Below are 16299 nucleotides of genomic sequence, written 5' to 3'. Positions count from 1 at the left end.
CAAGTGGGATAGGAAGGAAGGATGGTTTTTCACTTTTTTCGGCATATATGAACTTGGCTTAACATTAATTCTTCTACCTATCCTTTCCACTGACTTTTATTGAAATGCTGCATGCATCAGTTGGCATATGTAACAGCTAGAAAAAAGCAGACAGGGGCTATCACAAGGGCAGAAATGCTCATTAGTTTTAAACGTTAAAAGAAAACGTTTTTTCAAAGTGCTACTGAAGCTAAACAGTTGGGTTATCCATCTAAATAACATCAAGTTTGTGTATTTTTCTTCCTAGGTTTTGAAAATCAGAAGGCCTGGGGGAACAATTATTCCAAAAATGAGCTCCTAGAAGAAATTCAGACAAAAACTACAGATTGTTTCTGTGTTGCAAGGATGACCCAGGTAAGTTTTCCCACAGAATTTATACACGCGTACAGATGCACAAAGCCCCCTGCCTTACTTTCCTCTACTTCCCCCATTTTCTCTGTGGCTTTAGGCCTGAAGATTCAGGCATCATTTGAATGGAAAGCTATTAGCTCTGCCTTGTCACCCCATTTCCAGGGCACTAATAACTCATGCCATGCTCTTTCTCTCACATGCTGCCTGTCGGCTTTAATAGCTTGACAGATCTGGCAATTTGGCTTGTTCCTCGGCATGCTGATTCAGGCACAAAGTTTTAATAATTAGTCACATAAATATAAGTCCCTCCACACTTCCTTCGTGAGCAAGACTCTCTGCTGGTTTGGATATTAGTGGAGCTTTGCATGAAGATGATCAAATTAAGTAGAACTTGAGGCTGTTGCAAGAGGGGAACTAACACATTCTTGTGAGCCAAGAAAATGGCAGAGCAGGAGTACTGGAGAAGTAATTAAGACAACTTGCAAAGTTACAAGCACATTACATGAATCTACTGCAGTAGAGCAGACCGTGTAGTATTAATATGGAAATATAGGATGTATGGAAAATATTCCTCTTAAAGAAATAGCTATGGCTTTATTAAACAATGGTGCTTTGCACACAGAACAAGGTAATTCATGCTATTGCCAGATAAAACAGCTCTGATTGGAGGACTGGAGACAAGAATGTTTCAAAAAGGCTGAAACTGACTGAGTTTATTAGTATCACCTTATTCGTTCAAAGTCAATTCATGTTGCGATGGGGGGCTGATCCTTTCCTGTGTTATAGCCTGTCAGGGATATGCTCAGCATTCATATTTCAGTACAGCATGGTTGCCAGATTCAGGACTGAACTTAAATAGAACCCTGAATTCTTTTGAAATGAGAACATTAGAAACTTTTTCTCAAAAACTAAATTCTGAACAATGCCTTCTATCACTTTCTCTATGCAGTTCTTCAGTTAGGGTTTGCAATCAACAGTATTTCCCTCAAGGACTAAGAAAAATAATGGGCTTATTTAACAACTACAGTATGCAGGTTTATATAAATTACAGTAAGTTCTTCCCACTGGGCTAGAGGTAGTCTTCACTTAAAGATCATTTGCAGTTATGATGGACCCCCCCAAAATGGTACTTATAACCCAGTTCCAGAGTTGACAGAGGTACCCTAGGCCCCCAAAGTGGCACCCCCATTTTATCTTTTACAGTATCATTGTGATACACATCGCAAAGGTGCTTTTTCAAAAGGCAACTGGACTATGTGTTTTCCTTGAGGAAGAAAACGTTTCACTTCTCACCCAAAAAGCTTCTTCAGTTGTCAGAACTGAAGAAGCTTCTTGGACGAGAAGCAAAACACCTTCTTCCTCAAGGAAAAGACACAGTCCAGTTGCCTTTTGAAAAAGCACATTCATGACCTGGATGACTGAGAATCTCCATAGACATTATGATACATGATTTTCTGTTTAGTTATGAGCCACCAAGAGTCACCTTTAGTGATACGATATGAATTTATATAGTTACATAAATTTGATAGATAGATGGATAGATAGATAGAAAGATACCTTCATTTCATAGTGAATTGTTTTAGACTGCTAACAAATGAACAAATGCACCTGGAGTTACTCTAGTGAGGTGACTTACAAATGGATCTCTCTTTTATATTCTCAGTTATATAGGACTGAATTTAAAATTTGTATTCAACAGACTTCTACCGAAGAAAAAAAAGTAGGTGGCAATTTCTCCTGATTTTCAGTGCAAGCCTCAGTGCTGCCTTCCATGCAGTTGTGAGAAAAACAGAAACCCAAATCCTAGCTCTACAGTTTTGCCTCCTAATCCTCATCACAAATGAAATTTTTTGGATTGAGTTCACATTTTGTCTTTTCTTACCTGAGTGTTGATTCGGATGGCGCCAATGGAAGGGATTTCAAAATAATAACCTTAAAAAAAACAACAACACACGCACAAAATTAATGTTAGAAATTTTTTTAGCATCATCTTTTGAACTGGTTTGCAGGACAAAATCCTCTTTTTAATCCAATATTAGGCACACTTGATGGAGGCTACATGCAACAATGAGTTAACATTAAGTTAAGCTTAAGCTCACTAAATTTTGATTGTACCATTCCCAAACAGCTTCCTATCCAAGATTCAGAAGTTCTATTGAGATAAACCAATACAATCTTCATGTTTAAGGAGAGCCTTGAGCCATTAGATTGGTTGGATTCAATTCAGCCGACCTGGTTTGGCACCATCACCTACTTCTTTAACTTGACAGGTGATGTGTAAGAGCATCTTCTCCTCTTTTGCCTCACCACCAATTGCCAGCAGTCACTGGCTTCTTTCAGACACCTGATTGGGTGGCAACATTCATTGGATGTGATGTGATGGACCATCCAGGCAGATGCCTAATCCAGGCCACCCAGAGCAAGCAGACAGAGTGGACCCATCAAAATAGATGCAACTTCATTCCAGCAATCGACTAATTGATACCTCCAGTAAACCTCCAATGTCCAACTTCCCCAAGTTCAAATCCTACACAGGCTACAAATACTGCATAGCATCCATCTTTCCTGCTGATGAAGATTTGCTAGTATGTGGGATGAGTCATCTGCAACTCACCCCCAATCACTTTTTAATATTGATCTCCCAAAGTCTGTAAAACCTGAACATGAATTTACATAGCCACTTAGGGGGTACAAAGAGAAACACACAGGGAAAGAGATATCGAAACTGAATTCCCATATCTTCTGGGATAAGGTTCACTTCCAAATCTAAGCTAAGGCAGGTGGAAGCCCACTTTTAAACATTTCTATTTCAGTTTTAGTTGCTTGAATAAACATATTTTCAGTGATCAAGTACATTCTTCTCATATGCAGAACAAGTCTGGTACTTTAAATTCTTCTTTTTTCATCCATCCATAAGCACAAGAAAAATTAATCCCTGTTCTCAGAGTTCAGCAGAAAAGAAACTACAAAGGCGTCTAGACATTGTAGGAGGAGAGCTTGTGTTAGACCATGGTGGGAAAAATCAGGAATCCTGTAGCCCATTTCCAACTAACAAATGTTACTGGAAGACATAAGCTTTTTTGCATTTCAGCTTCCTTCATCAGATTGTATAAACGAATTTGGATTTAAATTGGGATAAAGTGGGAAGAGGGAGGGGAAGACGGTTTGTTTATATGGATGCAAGTAGAGCAAATTACAAATACCTTATTAACTAACAATTGTATTATAACAAATAAATACAACAGTTACAATAAATAGCAGCTAAGACAAGGGTGTCAAACGAAAGGCCCGCGGGCCAGATTTGGCCTGTGGGGTGCTTAAATCCAGCACACAGAGCAAGCCTGGAAACAGCAAACTGGCCCGCGGTGCCTCTGCCAGCAAAAATGGAGCCCAAGGGGGGAGCACATGCATCCCGTTTTCAGCCGCAACGGCCTCCTGCAGCCCTCTGCAGCAAAAACGGGCTCAAAACAAAACAAAAGGAGAAATGTTTCCCCTTTTCCAATTGACCATGCAAGAAGGGACAAGAAAGGTGAAAGGGAGAGAGGAAAGATAAAGAAAAAGATGGGAAGATGGGAAGAGAGCAAGGAAGGTGTTGTGACCCAGGTTCCTGGACCCGGACTCCTGGACTCAGATGATTCAGAAAGTGAGGGAGAAGACCTGGCAAGCCCTGCTTCTCTTGAGCTCTTTCCCTCCCTGGCACCCACTCAAAGGGAGGAGGAGGGGCCGGCAAGACCTGATTCTCTGGAGCCTTCTTCTGATTTGGCAATGCCCCAAGAACAGTTTTGGAGTGATGCAAGACTGCGCAGGCGTGACCGGCGCGTGCAGCAGAAGCAGTGTTGGGATAAAGCCAAGTCATAATTGTCATGCAGTGACATCTGCAGAGACTATAAATAGGAGGTGGGACTTCCTGGTTTTTTGTCTTGGACAAAGCAATGAATTTGCGCGGGCAAACTGTATCAATGGAGGGAAGAATATATTCGTGAGTAATTCTGGCCTTATCTATAATTTCCTCGTTATCTCCAGAAACTTGGCAGGCCCGTGGGTAGACGTGGCCAGGACATATATCTATGTAAATAAAAGGAGAAAAGGAGGCCCCTGACTGACTCTTTGCTGGGAGTATTGGGGGGAGGGAAACAGAACAGAAGGAAAAATAAGGAAAGAGGGGAAGGCAGAAGAAAGGAGAAGGAAGAAGGAAGGAAAAAGAAGAAAAGGAAGGAAGGAAGGAAGGAAGGAAGGGAGATTATAATGAGAGTGAGGGAGGGTCTCAGAGAAGTCTTGCATTAGCTCTTGGCCACCATAGGTGCCCCCGGCATGAGTCCCATGTCATGCCCACCACTGGAATCCCTGCAGGTCTGTACCTTGGTCTGGCCTACTTCAAAGACCTGATGGGTCCAGATTGAATGAATACATGAATACAACAAAATATCTTATGCCACCAGACTTGAAATCCTGGGTTTAGAAAATTTAGAACTACGCCGCCTTCGACTTGACCTGAGTTTAACTCATAGAATCATCTATTACAATGTCCTTCCTGTCGAAGACTACTTCAGCTTCAATTGCAACAATACATGAGCACACAATAGATTTAAGCTTAATGTTAACCGCTCCAATCTTGATTGCAGAAAATATGACTTCAGTAAGAGAGTTGTTAATGCTTGGAATACACTACCTGACTCTGTGGTCTCTTCCCAAAATCCCAAAAGCTTCAACCAAAAACTATCTACCATTGACCTCACCCCATTCCTAAGAGGTCTGTAAGGGGCGTGCATAAGAGCACAAACATGCCTACTATTCCTGTCCTATTGTTTTCCTTCGTTATATCCAATTAATATAGTTATTACATACTCATACTCATATATATGCTTATGTATTGTATAGTTGTTTCATGCTTATACTTATATATACTGTGCGACAAAAATAAATAAATAAATAAATAAATAAATAAATAAATGTTTGTATAAGTGGGCTCCAATTCATCAGTTGGAGAGAGAGTATTGATTGGCTCAATGCCTTTTGATTTTAAGAGCAGCAGAAGTGAAGATTATCAGCAGTTCTGCTCTGAACAGTTTTGGAGGGTCTTGGGAATGGAAATGCCATCTAACTCAGGGGTCTCCAACCTTGGTCCCTTTAAGACTTGTGGACTTCAACTCCCAGAGGGATTCTGGGGGTTGAAGTCCACAAGTCTTAAAGGGACCAAGGTTGGAGACCCCTGATCTAACTAATATAGTAACGGAACATATATTTTACAGAAAACTTTTCTTTCTCAAGATTTCTGTTCCTCACTCTTTCTTGCCCACTCAATCATCTTGCACTTCATGCAGCTTCTGCTGTGCAAACAATGGCGCCATGAGCTTTCCCTTTGTGGCATTTCGAAAGGAGTCGGCTCTTTTTGTTCTTAAGAAAGTTCTGGTGGTAGCTTGCTATCAGTAACAATAGGATACTCCTCTTGTTCTAACTACCTACATCTTTCTCTCTCTCCTTCAGAAGTTCCTGCTGTTTACAATGGAGCTTTTCCTAAGTATGATGTCACCGTTGCTGTCCAAATATCTTTGATGTCAAAAACCCAGACCTGGGGGATCAGCAGCAGGAGATTACAAACTCTCGAGAAACAAAGGGTCTCCTCCTGCTTCACATGCCCTTCAGAACAAAGGCTGCCAGAACAAAGCAGCACGTAGAACCTTCAATCAGAAACAGGCGGGTTTTTAAAGAGAAAATGGAAAAGGAGGCTGAAGGGGTTCATATAGCTACATGTCTTTAAAATAAGGAAGTCAACAAACAAACAAAAAATCCACGGGGCTTAAATAATTGTCAAAATCTCTCTCTTTTCTAAAATTAAGCTCTTGGGTTGGGGGCGGGGGTGGGAAGCTTGATGTTACAGTATGTGAGGTTCTTATTAATATTCTTATTGAGAGACAGTGAATGAGCATCAGATATTTATGTGAATAAACAGTAAATATCCCTTGAACCGCAAGGCGATCAAACTGGTCAGTCCTAGAGGAGATCAACCCTGACTGCTCTTTAGAAGGTCAGGGCCTGAAGATGCAACTCAAATACTTTGGCCACCTAATGAGAAGGAAGGACTCACTGGAGAAGTGCCTCATGCTGGGAAAGATTGAGGGCAAAAAAAGAAAGGGACGACAATGAGGTGGCTGGATGGAGTCACAGAAGCAGCAACTCAGAAAGCTCAAACTGCCCAAGGAACTGCTGATACAGTTCTACAGAGGAATTATTGAGTCTGTCATAACTGTCTGGTTTGGTTCTGCAACCCAACAAGACAGACACAGACTTCAACGGATAATTAGAACTGTGGAAAAAAACAATTGCTACCAATCTGCCTTCCACTGAGGACCTGTATACTGCACAAGTCAAAAAGAGGACTGTGAAAATATTTACAGACCCCTCACATCCTGGACATAAACTGTTTCAACTCCTACCCTCAAACTGACACTACAGAGCACTGAACACCAGAACAACTAGACACAAGAACAGTTTTTTCCAGAACACCATTACTCTGCTAAACAAATAATTCCCTCAAAACTGTCAAACTATTTACTAAATCTACACTACTATTAAACTCCTCATCGTTCCCATCACCCATCTTCTTCCACTTATGACTGTATGACTGTAACTTTGTTGCTTATATGCTTACAATTTATACTGATATTGATTGTTTCCTGATTGCTTATTTGTACCCTATGACTAGAATAGAATAGAATAGAATAGAATAGAATTTTTTATTGGCCTTGTGTGATTGGACACATAAGGAATTTTTTTTTAATTTACATTTATATCCTGCCCTTCTCCGAAGACTCAGGGTGGCTTACAGTGTGTAAGGCAATAGTCTCATTCTATTTGTATATTGTTGTGTCTTGCCCGCTCTCACAGCAGCCGGGGCCTTCTTATCTGCTCCCGAACACGGAGGAATGTATGCCTCCCGGCCCCAGTCCTGGCTCCATGCCCAGACAAGCTGAAAAGGAGGGGGCACCTCCTGGTCCCAGCCCTGGCTCCATGCCCAAGGAGGCTGCAGAGGAGGGAGCACCCCCCGGCCCCAGCCCTGGCTCCATGCCCAGGCAAACGGAGCAGCTAGACCCCTCCCCCTCCTCCACAGCATGTGAGCCTGAGAAAAGTTTATTTCCAACAGCTGCTGATTGGAGTGACCCTCGCATCAGAAGACTGTCCTTTTTTGATGATGTTTTTGATGTTAGCTGTCCATTTTAGATCTTGCGATATGATAGAACCTAGAAATTTGAAGGTTTCTACTGTTGATACTGTGTTGTCTAGTATTGTGAGAGGTGGAAGTATGGAAGGGTTTCTCCTAAAGTCTACCACCATTTTTATGGTTTTGAGTGTGTTCAGTTCCAGATTGTTTTGTTCCCACCACGAGGCTAGTCGTTCGACCTCTCGTCTATATGCGGATTCGTCATTGTCTCAAATGAGACCAATCACTGTTGTGTCATCTGTGAACTTCAGTAGTTTAACAGATGGATTGTTGGAGATGCAGTCATTGGTATATAGATAGAAGAGAAGTGGGGAGAGCACACAGCCTTGGGGGGGGGGGGCTGTGCTAATTGTACAGGTATCTGATGTGACTATCATTAAGTGTTGTATCTTAGAATTCTTGATGAATGTATCTTTTCTTTTATGTACACTGAGAGTGTATGCACCAAGACAAATTCCTTGTGTGTCCAATCACACTTAGCCAATAAAAAATTCTATTCTATCTATCTATTTTAGACGTGAGCTTAAATGGTCTCCAGAGGATGGTAGAGGACAGGAAGTCCTGGAGAAATGTTGTTCATTGGGTTGCGGTAGGTTGGACATGACTTTGTAGCTAACAACAATATTGAGGGTGGGGGACATTAAAAGACGAATGGCAAAGAAATTTAATAAATAAAATAAAATAAAACGTGTTGATAGAATAAAGATTAAGGAACTTTATTCTCAAATTCTCTGCTCAAAACGCATGATTTGTAGGTTCCTGTTCAGTAAAAATCTTCGCATCAGTTGCATTAATCTGATGTTCTTGAGTCTAATTTAAATCACAGTGATTTAATTTCTGAAATGATTTATAAAATGCAGTAGTCTCCATTTATGTCTTCCAAGATACCTTATAACCTGATTCAAAGGTCCACTCAACTAACGTTTGTTGGGAACAAATGAGTGTGTTTAGTATAGGACAATGGCTGGGAGCCACTGTCCCAAAACATCTGAAGATTCCTGGGATGAAGAAGCCTGGCTTAATATGGTATTAGTAATCAGTGAAAAGATGCTTCAAAGAACTTATTTCAGTTGGGTAACCTTATTAGTTTTTAAGATTTCAGTGACATCCTGGAGCATAGCAACAAAAAGACTATTGAATACATTTTTACTCTCACTTTTAAATAACCTGGACTTGTATTTACATCAGTTTCTAGGTTAATTCTGGTAAGCCCTGTTCTATACAAATTAATTAATTCAGTGAAGCAGTTGAGACAAAAAAAAATAGCTGTGTTTCTTCAAACTTGATTTTTAAAAAGTTGAAAGCAAACCTTGGCAATTGATTCTGATCCTGCATTACTTGATGATATGAAAAAAAAAGTGGATTGGCCACAAAATGGCAGCAGCTAATATAAGTTGAGCAAAACTCTTAGAAGTTTCTTTTCAGCAAGCTTCTCTACTTGGATGCAGTGGCAATCAAAACACTTGCAGACATACAATGATGCATGATGACGGCTGGAAGGAGGAAGAAATACTTAAAGCCTAAAAGGGAGAGTAACATTAGAATTACAATGAGAATTAGTTGCTACGTGCACTGCTGCTCTGAGATGGAAAAGGACAAGGGAGCGGAGTGGATAAAAGAGAGAAGTGGGCACTTGGCTATTGTGTCTAGAGGTATTTCCACAGGGCAGAACAATGGGAAGATGGATTACTGCCAGCCCAAAGGTTCACAGACTTCCACCACCTGCTGAAAGATACAGTCGGTGTGAACAGAAAGCCAGCCCTGGGGAACAAAAGGGCACACAAGGCAATTTCAGATAAATGAGAGACAGCAAGAAGGTTTCTGATACAGAGGAAGGTGAGGAGATTAAAAGACTCTCTGAATGTGACAAGCCTTCAGAGGAGTGGGTGGGGTGGGGACCAGCTTCAGGGATCTTATAAAGGGGTCTGTGGTCACATTAATTATCAGGAGCAAGAGAGTAAATGAGCCAAGGAGGGATAATATCCACGGACCCTCTAACAGTATACAGGTTTTTGTATTACTCAGACTTTTATTTGTGTAATTCATGTCCCTGTCATTTTTTCCACACAAAGTGAGAGTTGTATTAATTCTGGTAATGGCATCTTCCACATATGGCTCTCCTGGATTCTCCTAGAATTCCTTCTTTCCTCAAAAGAAACACACCAAAGCCGACCCCCACTCCCTCCAATTCAGTATAAGGAGCAAAAGGTGAAACTGATGAACATTGTCTTTGGTGCAGAACTTACTTTTCATCTCTCTCTTTTCTTATCTCCCCCTTCCTCCCCAAGAAAAATATATGCACTTGTCAATTACTGGTATATAGTTGGTGAAGAATGGTGAAGAAGTTGGTGAAGAAACTTAATGTTAACTGCTTCAGTCTTGATTGCAGAAAATATGACTTTTGTAACAGAGTTGTTAACGCTTGGAACACATTACCTGACTGTGGATTCTTCTCAAAATCCCAAAATCTTTAACCAAAAACTGTCTACTATTGACCTCACCCCATTCCTAAGAGTACTATAAGGGCGTGCATAAGAGCACAAAAGTGCCTACCGTTCCTGTCCTATTGTTTCCTTTCATTATATCAAATTAATATAGTTATTGCATACTTTTGCTCATATATATGCTTACGTGATGTGTTGCTGTTTTATATTGATGCTTGTGTATACTGTTGTGACATAATAATAAAAAAAAGAACTATTTTCCATGGACATAGAAAGTAGGACCAGAAATAATGGCTTTAAGTTGCAGCTACCTAGACTTCATATACTATAAATAAAAGAAATATCAGAAAAAAACTAATTTGTACAACTGTGGAAGAGTCTACCTGTGGAAGTTGTGGGTTCGATGGAGGGTTTGAAGGAGAGGCACGGGAACCACCTCTCATGGGTAATTTTGCAAAACTAGATATTTTGAAGAAGAGGCAGGAGAAGGCAACCTACCTTTGTTAGCACAAGCCATCCACTGCAGGGGAGTGACATCATAGTTATGCTGTCCAACAGAAAAGGTGAATACTCGTACCTGGAACAGAACAACCAATCAATAAGGAGTATGTCTACCAAAGGGAGTAAAAGAATGTATCATTCCCTTTCTCAATCCCATACTTAAATGCCTTCATTGTAAACTCTTGTAAATGAAATCTACCAATATGCCCATTCAAATACTAGCAAAAACTCCTACAATGTGAATAGGACAATTATGTCACATCTATCTGTATGACTGTTAGTCAACTTCTTTCCTAACATACATATAAATTTGTACCCTAAGTTTGTTAAATTTGTACCCTATGACTATCATTAAGTGTTGTAAGTGTTGTACCTTGATGAAGGTATCTTTTCTTTTAGAAAAGAATACTGAGAGCATATTCACACAAATTCCTTGTGTGTCCAATCACACAAGGCCAATAAAAAATTCTATTCTATTCTATTCTATTCTATTCTATTCTATTCTATTCTATTCAGATCTGTCATTCATCCTAAAAATGTGAAAAAGCCTTATTGTATATCTTAAAGAGATACTGAGAGGGGTCTATGACAACTTGCCACGGCCAACTTGCCAAGTGACAATTCGCCATAGCCAACCCGCCATGGGGCAACTCATTGCAGGACAATTTAATGTTGTATAAATAATTTCATTCAATTATTTTAATTATTGGTGTCAACATTTTGGTTGAAATTATTGTAACTCTCGTATTTCTGGATTGACTTTATTTTATTATTATTGGCCATGGTTCCATTGAAATTAATTTAACTTTTGTATTTGCTGAATTGTCCTGTGGTGTGTTATCCCACAATGGTTGGCTGTGGTGAGCTGGCTGCAGTGAGTTGTTCCATTCCATGCTGAGAGAGCTGCTGGAGGTCAGCAAGGAATAAATCTAACTGAGCATGTATTGGAGTCCCCGATAAGGCCTAATTCATGGCAATAAGAATGGTAAAACTTTTAGCCTTTTCCAATATCCTGACTGTAGCATTCATCAAAGCTCGTTGTTGTGATGGTACATGAGTTCTCAGAGCCATGAAGTCAGCCTCTCTGGGTTAGATTCATGCAGGTTAGAAAGGTTTCCCAGGAAAAGATATATGGGTGGCCTCTGGTAGTGAAGAATGCATCTTTAAGGGAGTGGCTGATCCTGCTAGTATATAAGAAGGCAGAAGTCTGACTTTTCCTCAACCTCAATTGGCCATCTGATCCCTAATCAGGTTGTTGAGAAGATTATTGTCTTGCAGCTTCAGAAAACACTAGAGGAAATGGACCCATTGCCTAAAAATTTAATAAATAATAATAAAATAAATAACATGGACCAAAACAGTACTGATTGAGCTTGTGAGCAATACATTTATCTTTGCTTTTCTTGAAAGCTCTTTCAGCAGCTTTCAATTTCATCATCACAATTTCCCCTTCTACCAGCTCTGGGTGGTCTAGGGAAAACCATCTTGTATTGTTATTATTAATTTATTGCTGATGTGTTATTCTCATTCAGTTTTTTTGTTTTCTTGCATTGTTTTTCCTCTCTCCTCTCCTCTCCTCTCCTCTCCTCTCCTCTCCTCTCCTCTCCTCTCCTCTCCTCTCCTCTCCTCTCCTCTCCTCTCCCCTCCCCTCCCCTCTCCTCTCCTCTCTCCTTCGTATATTGATGTTTTTAATTGTATTTGCCTCCCCTAGTTCTTTTTGTGAGATGGGCAGATATATAATTGAAATAAATAAAAATTAATCTTAGGCACAAGTGTCTCTAACCAGGTATGCTGAGAAAGCCAACACAGAGGGTCTAGTGGTTAAAATACCAAGCTAGAAAGGGGGAGAGGAGACTGTGAGTTCTAGTCCCACCTTTGCCATGAAAGCCAGCTGGGTGACTTTGAGCCACTCACTCTCTCTCATCCCAACTCTCCTCATGGGGTCATTGTGGGGAAAATAGGAGGAGGAGGTCCCACTTGTCATCTTCAGGCTGGTGCTTTTGGCTTTGTGCTTGTGTGAGCAAAGCGTGGTTGGAGCTGCCGTCTCTCTATAAATACTGGTGGGGAGGTGTGGAGTGCTGGCTTTGTTGCTGTAAGCGGGTTGGTTGGCTGTGTTGTTACATCTTGATTGGTTGATGGAGTTGATATTTGCAGATTGGTCAGCTGTTTCATAGCATCCTTTGTGGGTGTGGTCCTAGCTGTGTGCACACCACACCCACACAAGATGCTATGAAACAGCTGACCAATCTTCAAACATCAACTCCATCAACCAATCAAGATGTAACAACACAGCCAACCAACCGGCTTACAGCAACAAAGTCAGCACTCCCCACCTCCCCACCAGTATTTATAGAGAGACGGCAGCTCCAACCACGCTTTGCTCGCCGAAAGCACCAACCTGAAGATGATGAGTGGGACCTCGGTGAAACGTCACCTAGATACTTTCAACCTTATACGGGAAAATACCCGAATACGCCAAGACCTACATACCTATACCCGTGAAAACCTACAAAACATACATATACATATATACACACACATATATATATATATGGTTATTCAGAATATATATATATATATATATATATATATATATATATATATATATCAATCACACGCATGCAGGAAATTTTAAAGAGACTATTGTGCATTTCATATTGCTTTGCTAAACTTCTTATGAGAAAATAGTACCTAATAATGGTATGATTTAAAGAATACTCATTGCAGCTTATAAACCTCTATTTTGGAACTTATTTTGTTGTTAATCTGAATATATATGACAACCTCTAGGATAGATGTAGGGAAAAAGGACCGAAAATGCAAGAGCATATTGATTTGATTCCCCTGCTCACTAATTGATTTTTTTGGCAGTTTTGCGGCAAAACCTAAATCATATGCAAGATGGCAATTGGCCATGCATTTTCAAGCAGCTGTTACATACCCATATGGATTCATCCAATGAACCAAATATTATTTTATTGACTTTTGATAATATTTATCAAGAAAACAAATGGTTCTAGGCCGTGTTGCTTTGTTTGTTGGTTTAGAAGATGTATATAGTTGCCCATCTAAAACAATTCTGGGTTGCTTACAACAGCAACCGTTCTTGCTGCTGAATGGCTTCTGTAATAGCACTGTTGCTCAGTTTCATATCAAGGAAAGAATTAATTTTGGTTGTCTTAATCAGGGCTCACATGCTTCCACATTTCTTCTTTTGAAGGTTTTTTTAATTTTTAATTTTTAAAAAATATCAAATCAATGCATGAACAGTGTGGCATCTGGGCTCCATACATTCCAACACAAACAAAACTGATCAAATTAAGGATTATTATTACATTCAATCAATTTATAAAATTCCCATTACAATACCCATCTATCTTAGATTATAATCTATCATTATTAAATTATTCCACCTATTCTCTTTATTACTTCCATTTTGTCAACGAAAACTGTAACACATTAATATTCCCTTTATTCTATCTCTTACTCTAGCTTTTAATCATATCAGCCTCTATTCAAAAGCTTTTTCTTTCTTTCCTGTCTAACTTCTAATCATATCATCTGCCTACAAGAAAAGAAAGAGGGAGAGGTATGCTTTCACATCTCCTAAGAGCAAAAACCTAAGAAAAATAAATTTGATATATTATGGAAGGAACCCCCCCCCCTTTTATTGAAGGGGGAAAACCCCATAATTCCCATAATAATACACAAATTACTCTTGAAATACTGTGGATAAAAAGGACCCTACAGGAATTAGAAGAATTACAAGAAAGGAGGAGAAAAAGAAAGGACATTCTGCTCTCCAACTTCTCTTATTTCCAAGTTCATCCTCCTTTTCTTGAAGACGGGGAGACAGAGAAAATAGTTCCACAGCTATTGGATGTGCCAGTTTCTTGCTTTGATAATATCATTCAGGACTTCATCATCCCCAGAACATCTCTCCCGCAGACGGCACTCTCTGGCCCAGCGGAACATCTATCTGGTGGCCGTTGGACAAGGTTAGGCCTTTTGATAACCACGGCCGCCATGCACGGTGCTGGAGGAGGGGTGAGTGACGAAGGACAGCAGACAGGATGAGCCGTTGGAGGGAGATGGTGGTCCGGCTGGATCGACGTTTCTGTTTGGTTCCTCTAGCCGCAAGACCAACTACGGCATTTACGACAACTACGACAAGGACGGACAGTGAAGGAGGTGACGGTAGCACCATCTACTTCCCTGAGGGGATTCGGACTATGGAACAGAGCAGTCATGCTTTGGTCCTGGCTGGGTTAAGACGGTTTACGATCTTTTGTCTGTTAATCCACCAGGATATCAATGGATTTTACATCTATCCAGGACGGACTGCCTGTTTTCTTTTTCCATCTGATACCGGACCCCGGAAAAACATCTCAGTATAACATCTCAGCTGCTAAAGGGGACATAGTCAGCTGTCGACTGATTCCATGCGTTATTTGCCACATGAACTCTTGCGCCTGCGAGGTGCCCCCGCCTCGCAGGAATGGCCTGCCACATTACCTAGGGCCGGCCTCAATGACGGGTCTTGGGACCCACAGAGGTGGCATGCGTCAAGGAAGAGTCTTTGGGGATTTTTAAATAGGGAATTTTTAAAGGGGAGGTAAGGTCGGGTGTTGGGGAAACCCGTCGGGAGGGTATGTCCAGTCCCAGTGCATGCTCACGACATTATTACAGCGGTCCGAAGACAGGGGAGGGAATGTGCAGAGCAGAGTATTATTCCATCTGTACGGTAAGTGGGAGAGGCAGATATGGCGGAGGCGGGGCGCATCGTTCTTGGGAGCACGTGTTCGATGTTTAAGCGATCACGTGCTCCGGCCCTCAGTCCTCACTCGTTCCCGGATGGTCAAGACCCTCAGAGCTTGGGTCTTGGCTGATGCTTTGCAATGCCGGTCCGTGGTCAATAAGGCTCCCTGATTTGTGACCTGATTCAGAGGGAGTCCGGACTTCATGGGCATTACGGAGACCTGGTTGGGCACAGAAGGGGTGTACCCTGGTTGAACTGTGCCCTCCGGGTTTCCGTGCATTCCATCAGCCGAGGCCCAAGGTAGGGGTGGGGGTGGCGGTTGTGATTAAAGAAAGTCTAGGGCCGAGGGAGTCCACTGTTCCTCAGATAGCTGGCTGTGAATCCCTCCTTGTGAAGTGGGGCCACCGGAATCAGATGGGGCTGTTGATCACGTACCTGGCTCCTTGCTGCGTGACTACAGCCCTACCTGAGCTACTAGAGGTGCTTGCTGGTGTGGCGGTTGAGATTCCCAGACTTTTGGTCTTGGGGGATTTCAACCTGCCATCGGCCGGCTTGTCATCAACGGTGGTTCAGGAGTTCCAGGCCTCCATGACGGCCTTGGACCTGATTCAAGTAACTGATGGCCCTACACACATTGGGGGAGGCGCACTAGACCTGATTTTTATCTCTGGTCAGTGGGTTAATGATCTGGATTTAGGAGATATAGTTAAAGAACCAGTGTCATGGTCAGATCATTTTCTTCTTCGCCTAGACTTTCGGACCGCCGCTCACCACTGCAGGGAGACAGAGCCAATGCGTTGGTTCCGTCCCAGGCGCCTGATGGACCCGGAGAGGTTCCGGACGGAGCTTGGGCCGTTCCCTGAGGATCTTACCCACGGCACGACTGAAGAACTGGCTGCGGCCTGGGAACAGGCCGCGGCTGGGGCTTTGGACCGTGTTGTGCCTTTGCGGCCTCTGACCCGGCGTAGATCTCAATTGGCTCCCTG

At 41.6% G+C, this 16299-nt stretch overlaps 1 protein-coding gene across 3 annotated transcripts in view; it reads right to left on the bottom strand.

The window, feature by feature from the left end:
• CACNA2D2 (calcium voltage-gated channel auxiliary subunit alpha2delta 2) overlaps positions 1 to 16299 on the bottom strand; it is a 663083-nt gene that overhangs the window by 82042 nt on the left and 564742 nt on the right. For all 3 annotated transcript variants that reach the window (XM_058167293.1, XM_058167292.1, XM_058167291.1), the window contains exons 12-13: positions 10552 to 10630; positions 2273 to 2322 (exon numbers count right to left, since the gene is read on the bottom strand). In XM_058167293.1, coding sequence (XP_058023276.1) covers positions 2273 to 2322; positions 10552 to 10630 — 129 coding nt within the window. The remainder of the gene's footprint in view (positions 1 to 2272; positions 2323 to 10551; positions 10631 to 16299) is intronic.

The sequence above is a fragment of the Ahaetulla prasina genome, chromosome 2 (genome assembly GCF_028640845.1).
Source record: "Ahaetulla prasina isolate Xishuangbanna chromosome 2, ASM2864084v1, whole genome shotgun sequence".
NCBI classification, from domain to species: domain Eukaryota; kingdom Metazoa; phylum Chordata; class Lepidosauria; order Squamata; family Colubridae; genus Ahaetulla; species Ahaetulla prasina.
The sequence above is the reverse complement of the archived record's forward strand: the minus strand, read 5'-3'. Positions and strand labels throughout refer to the sequence as shown.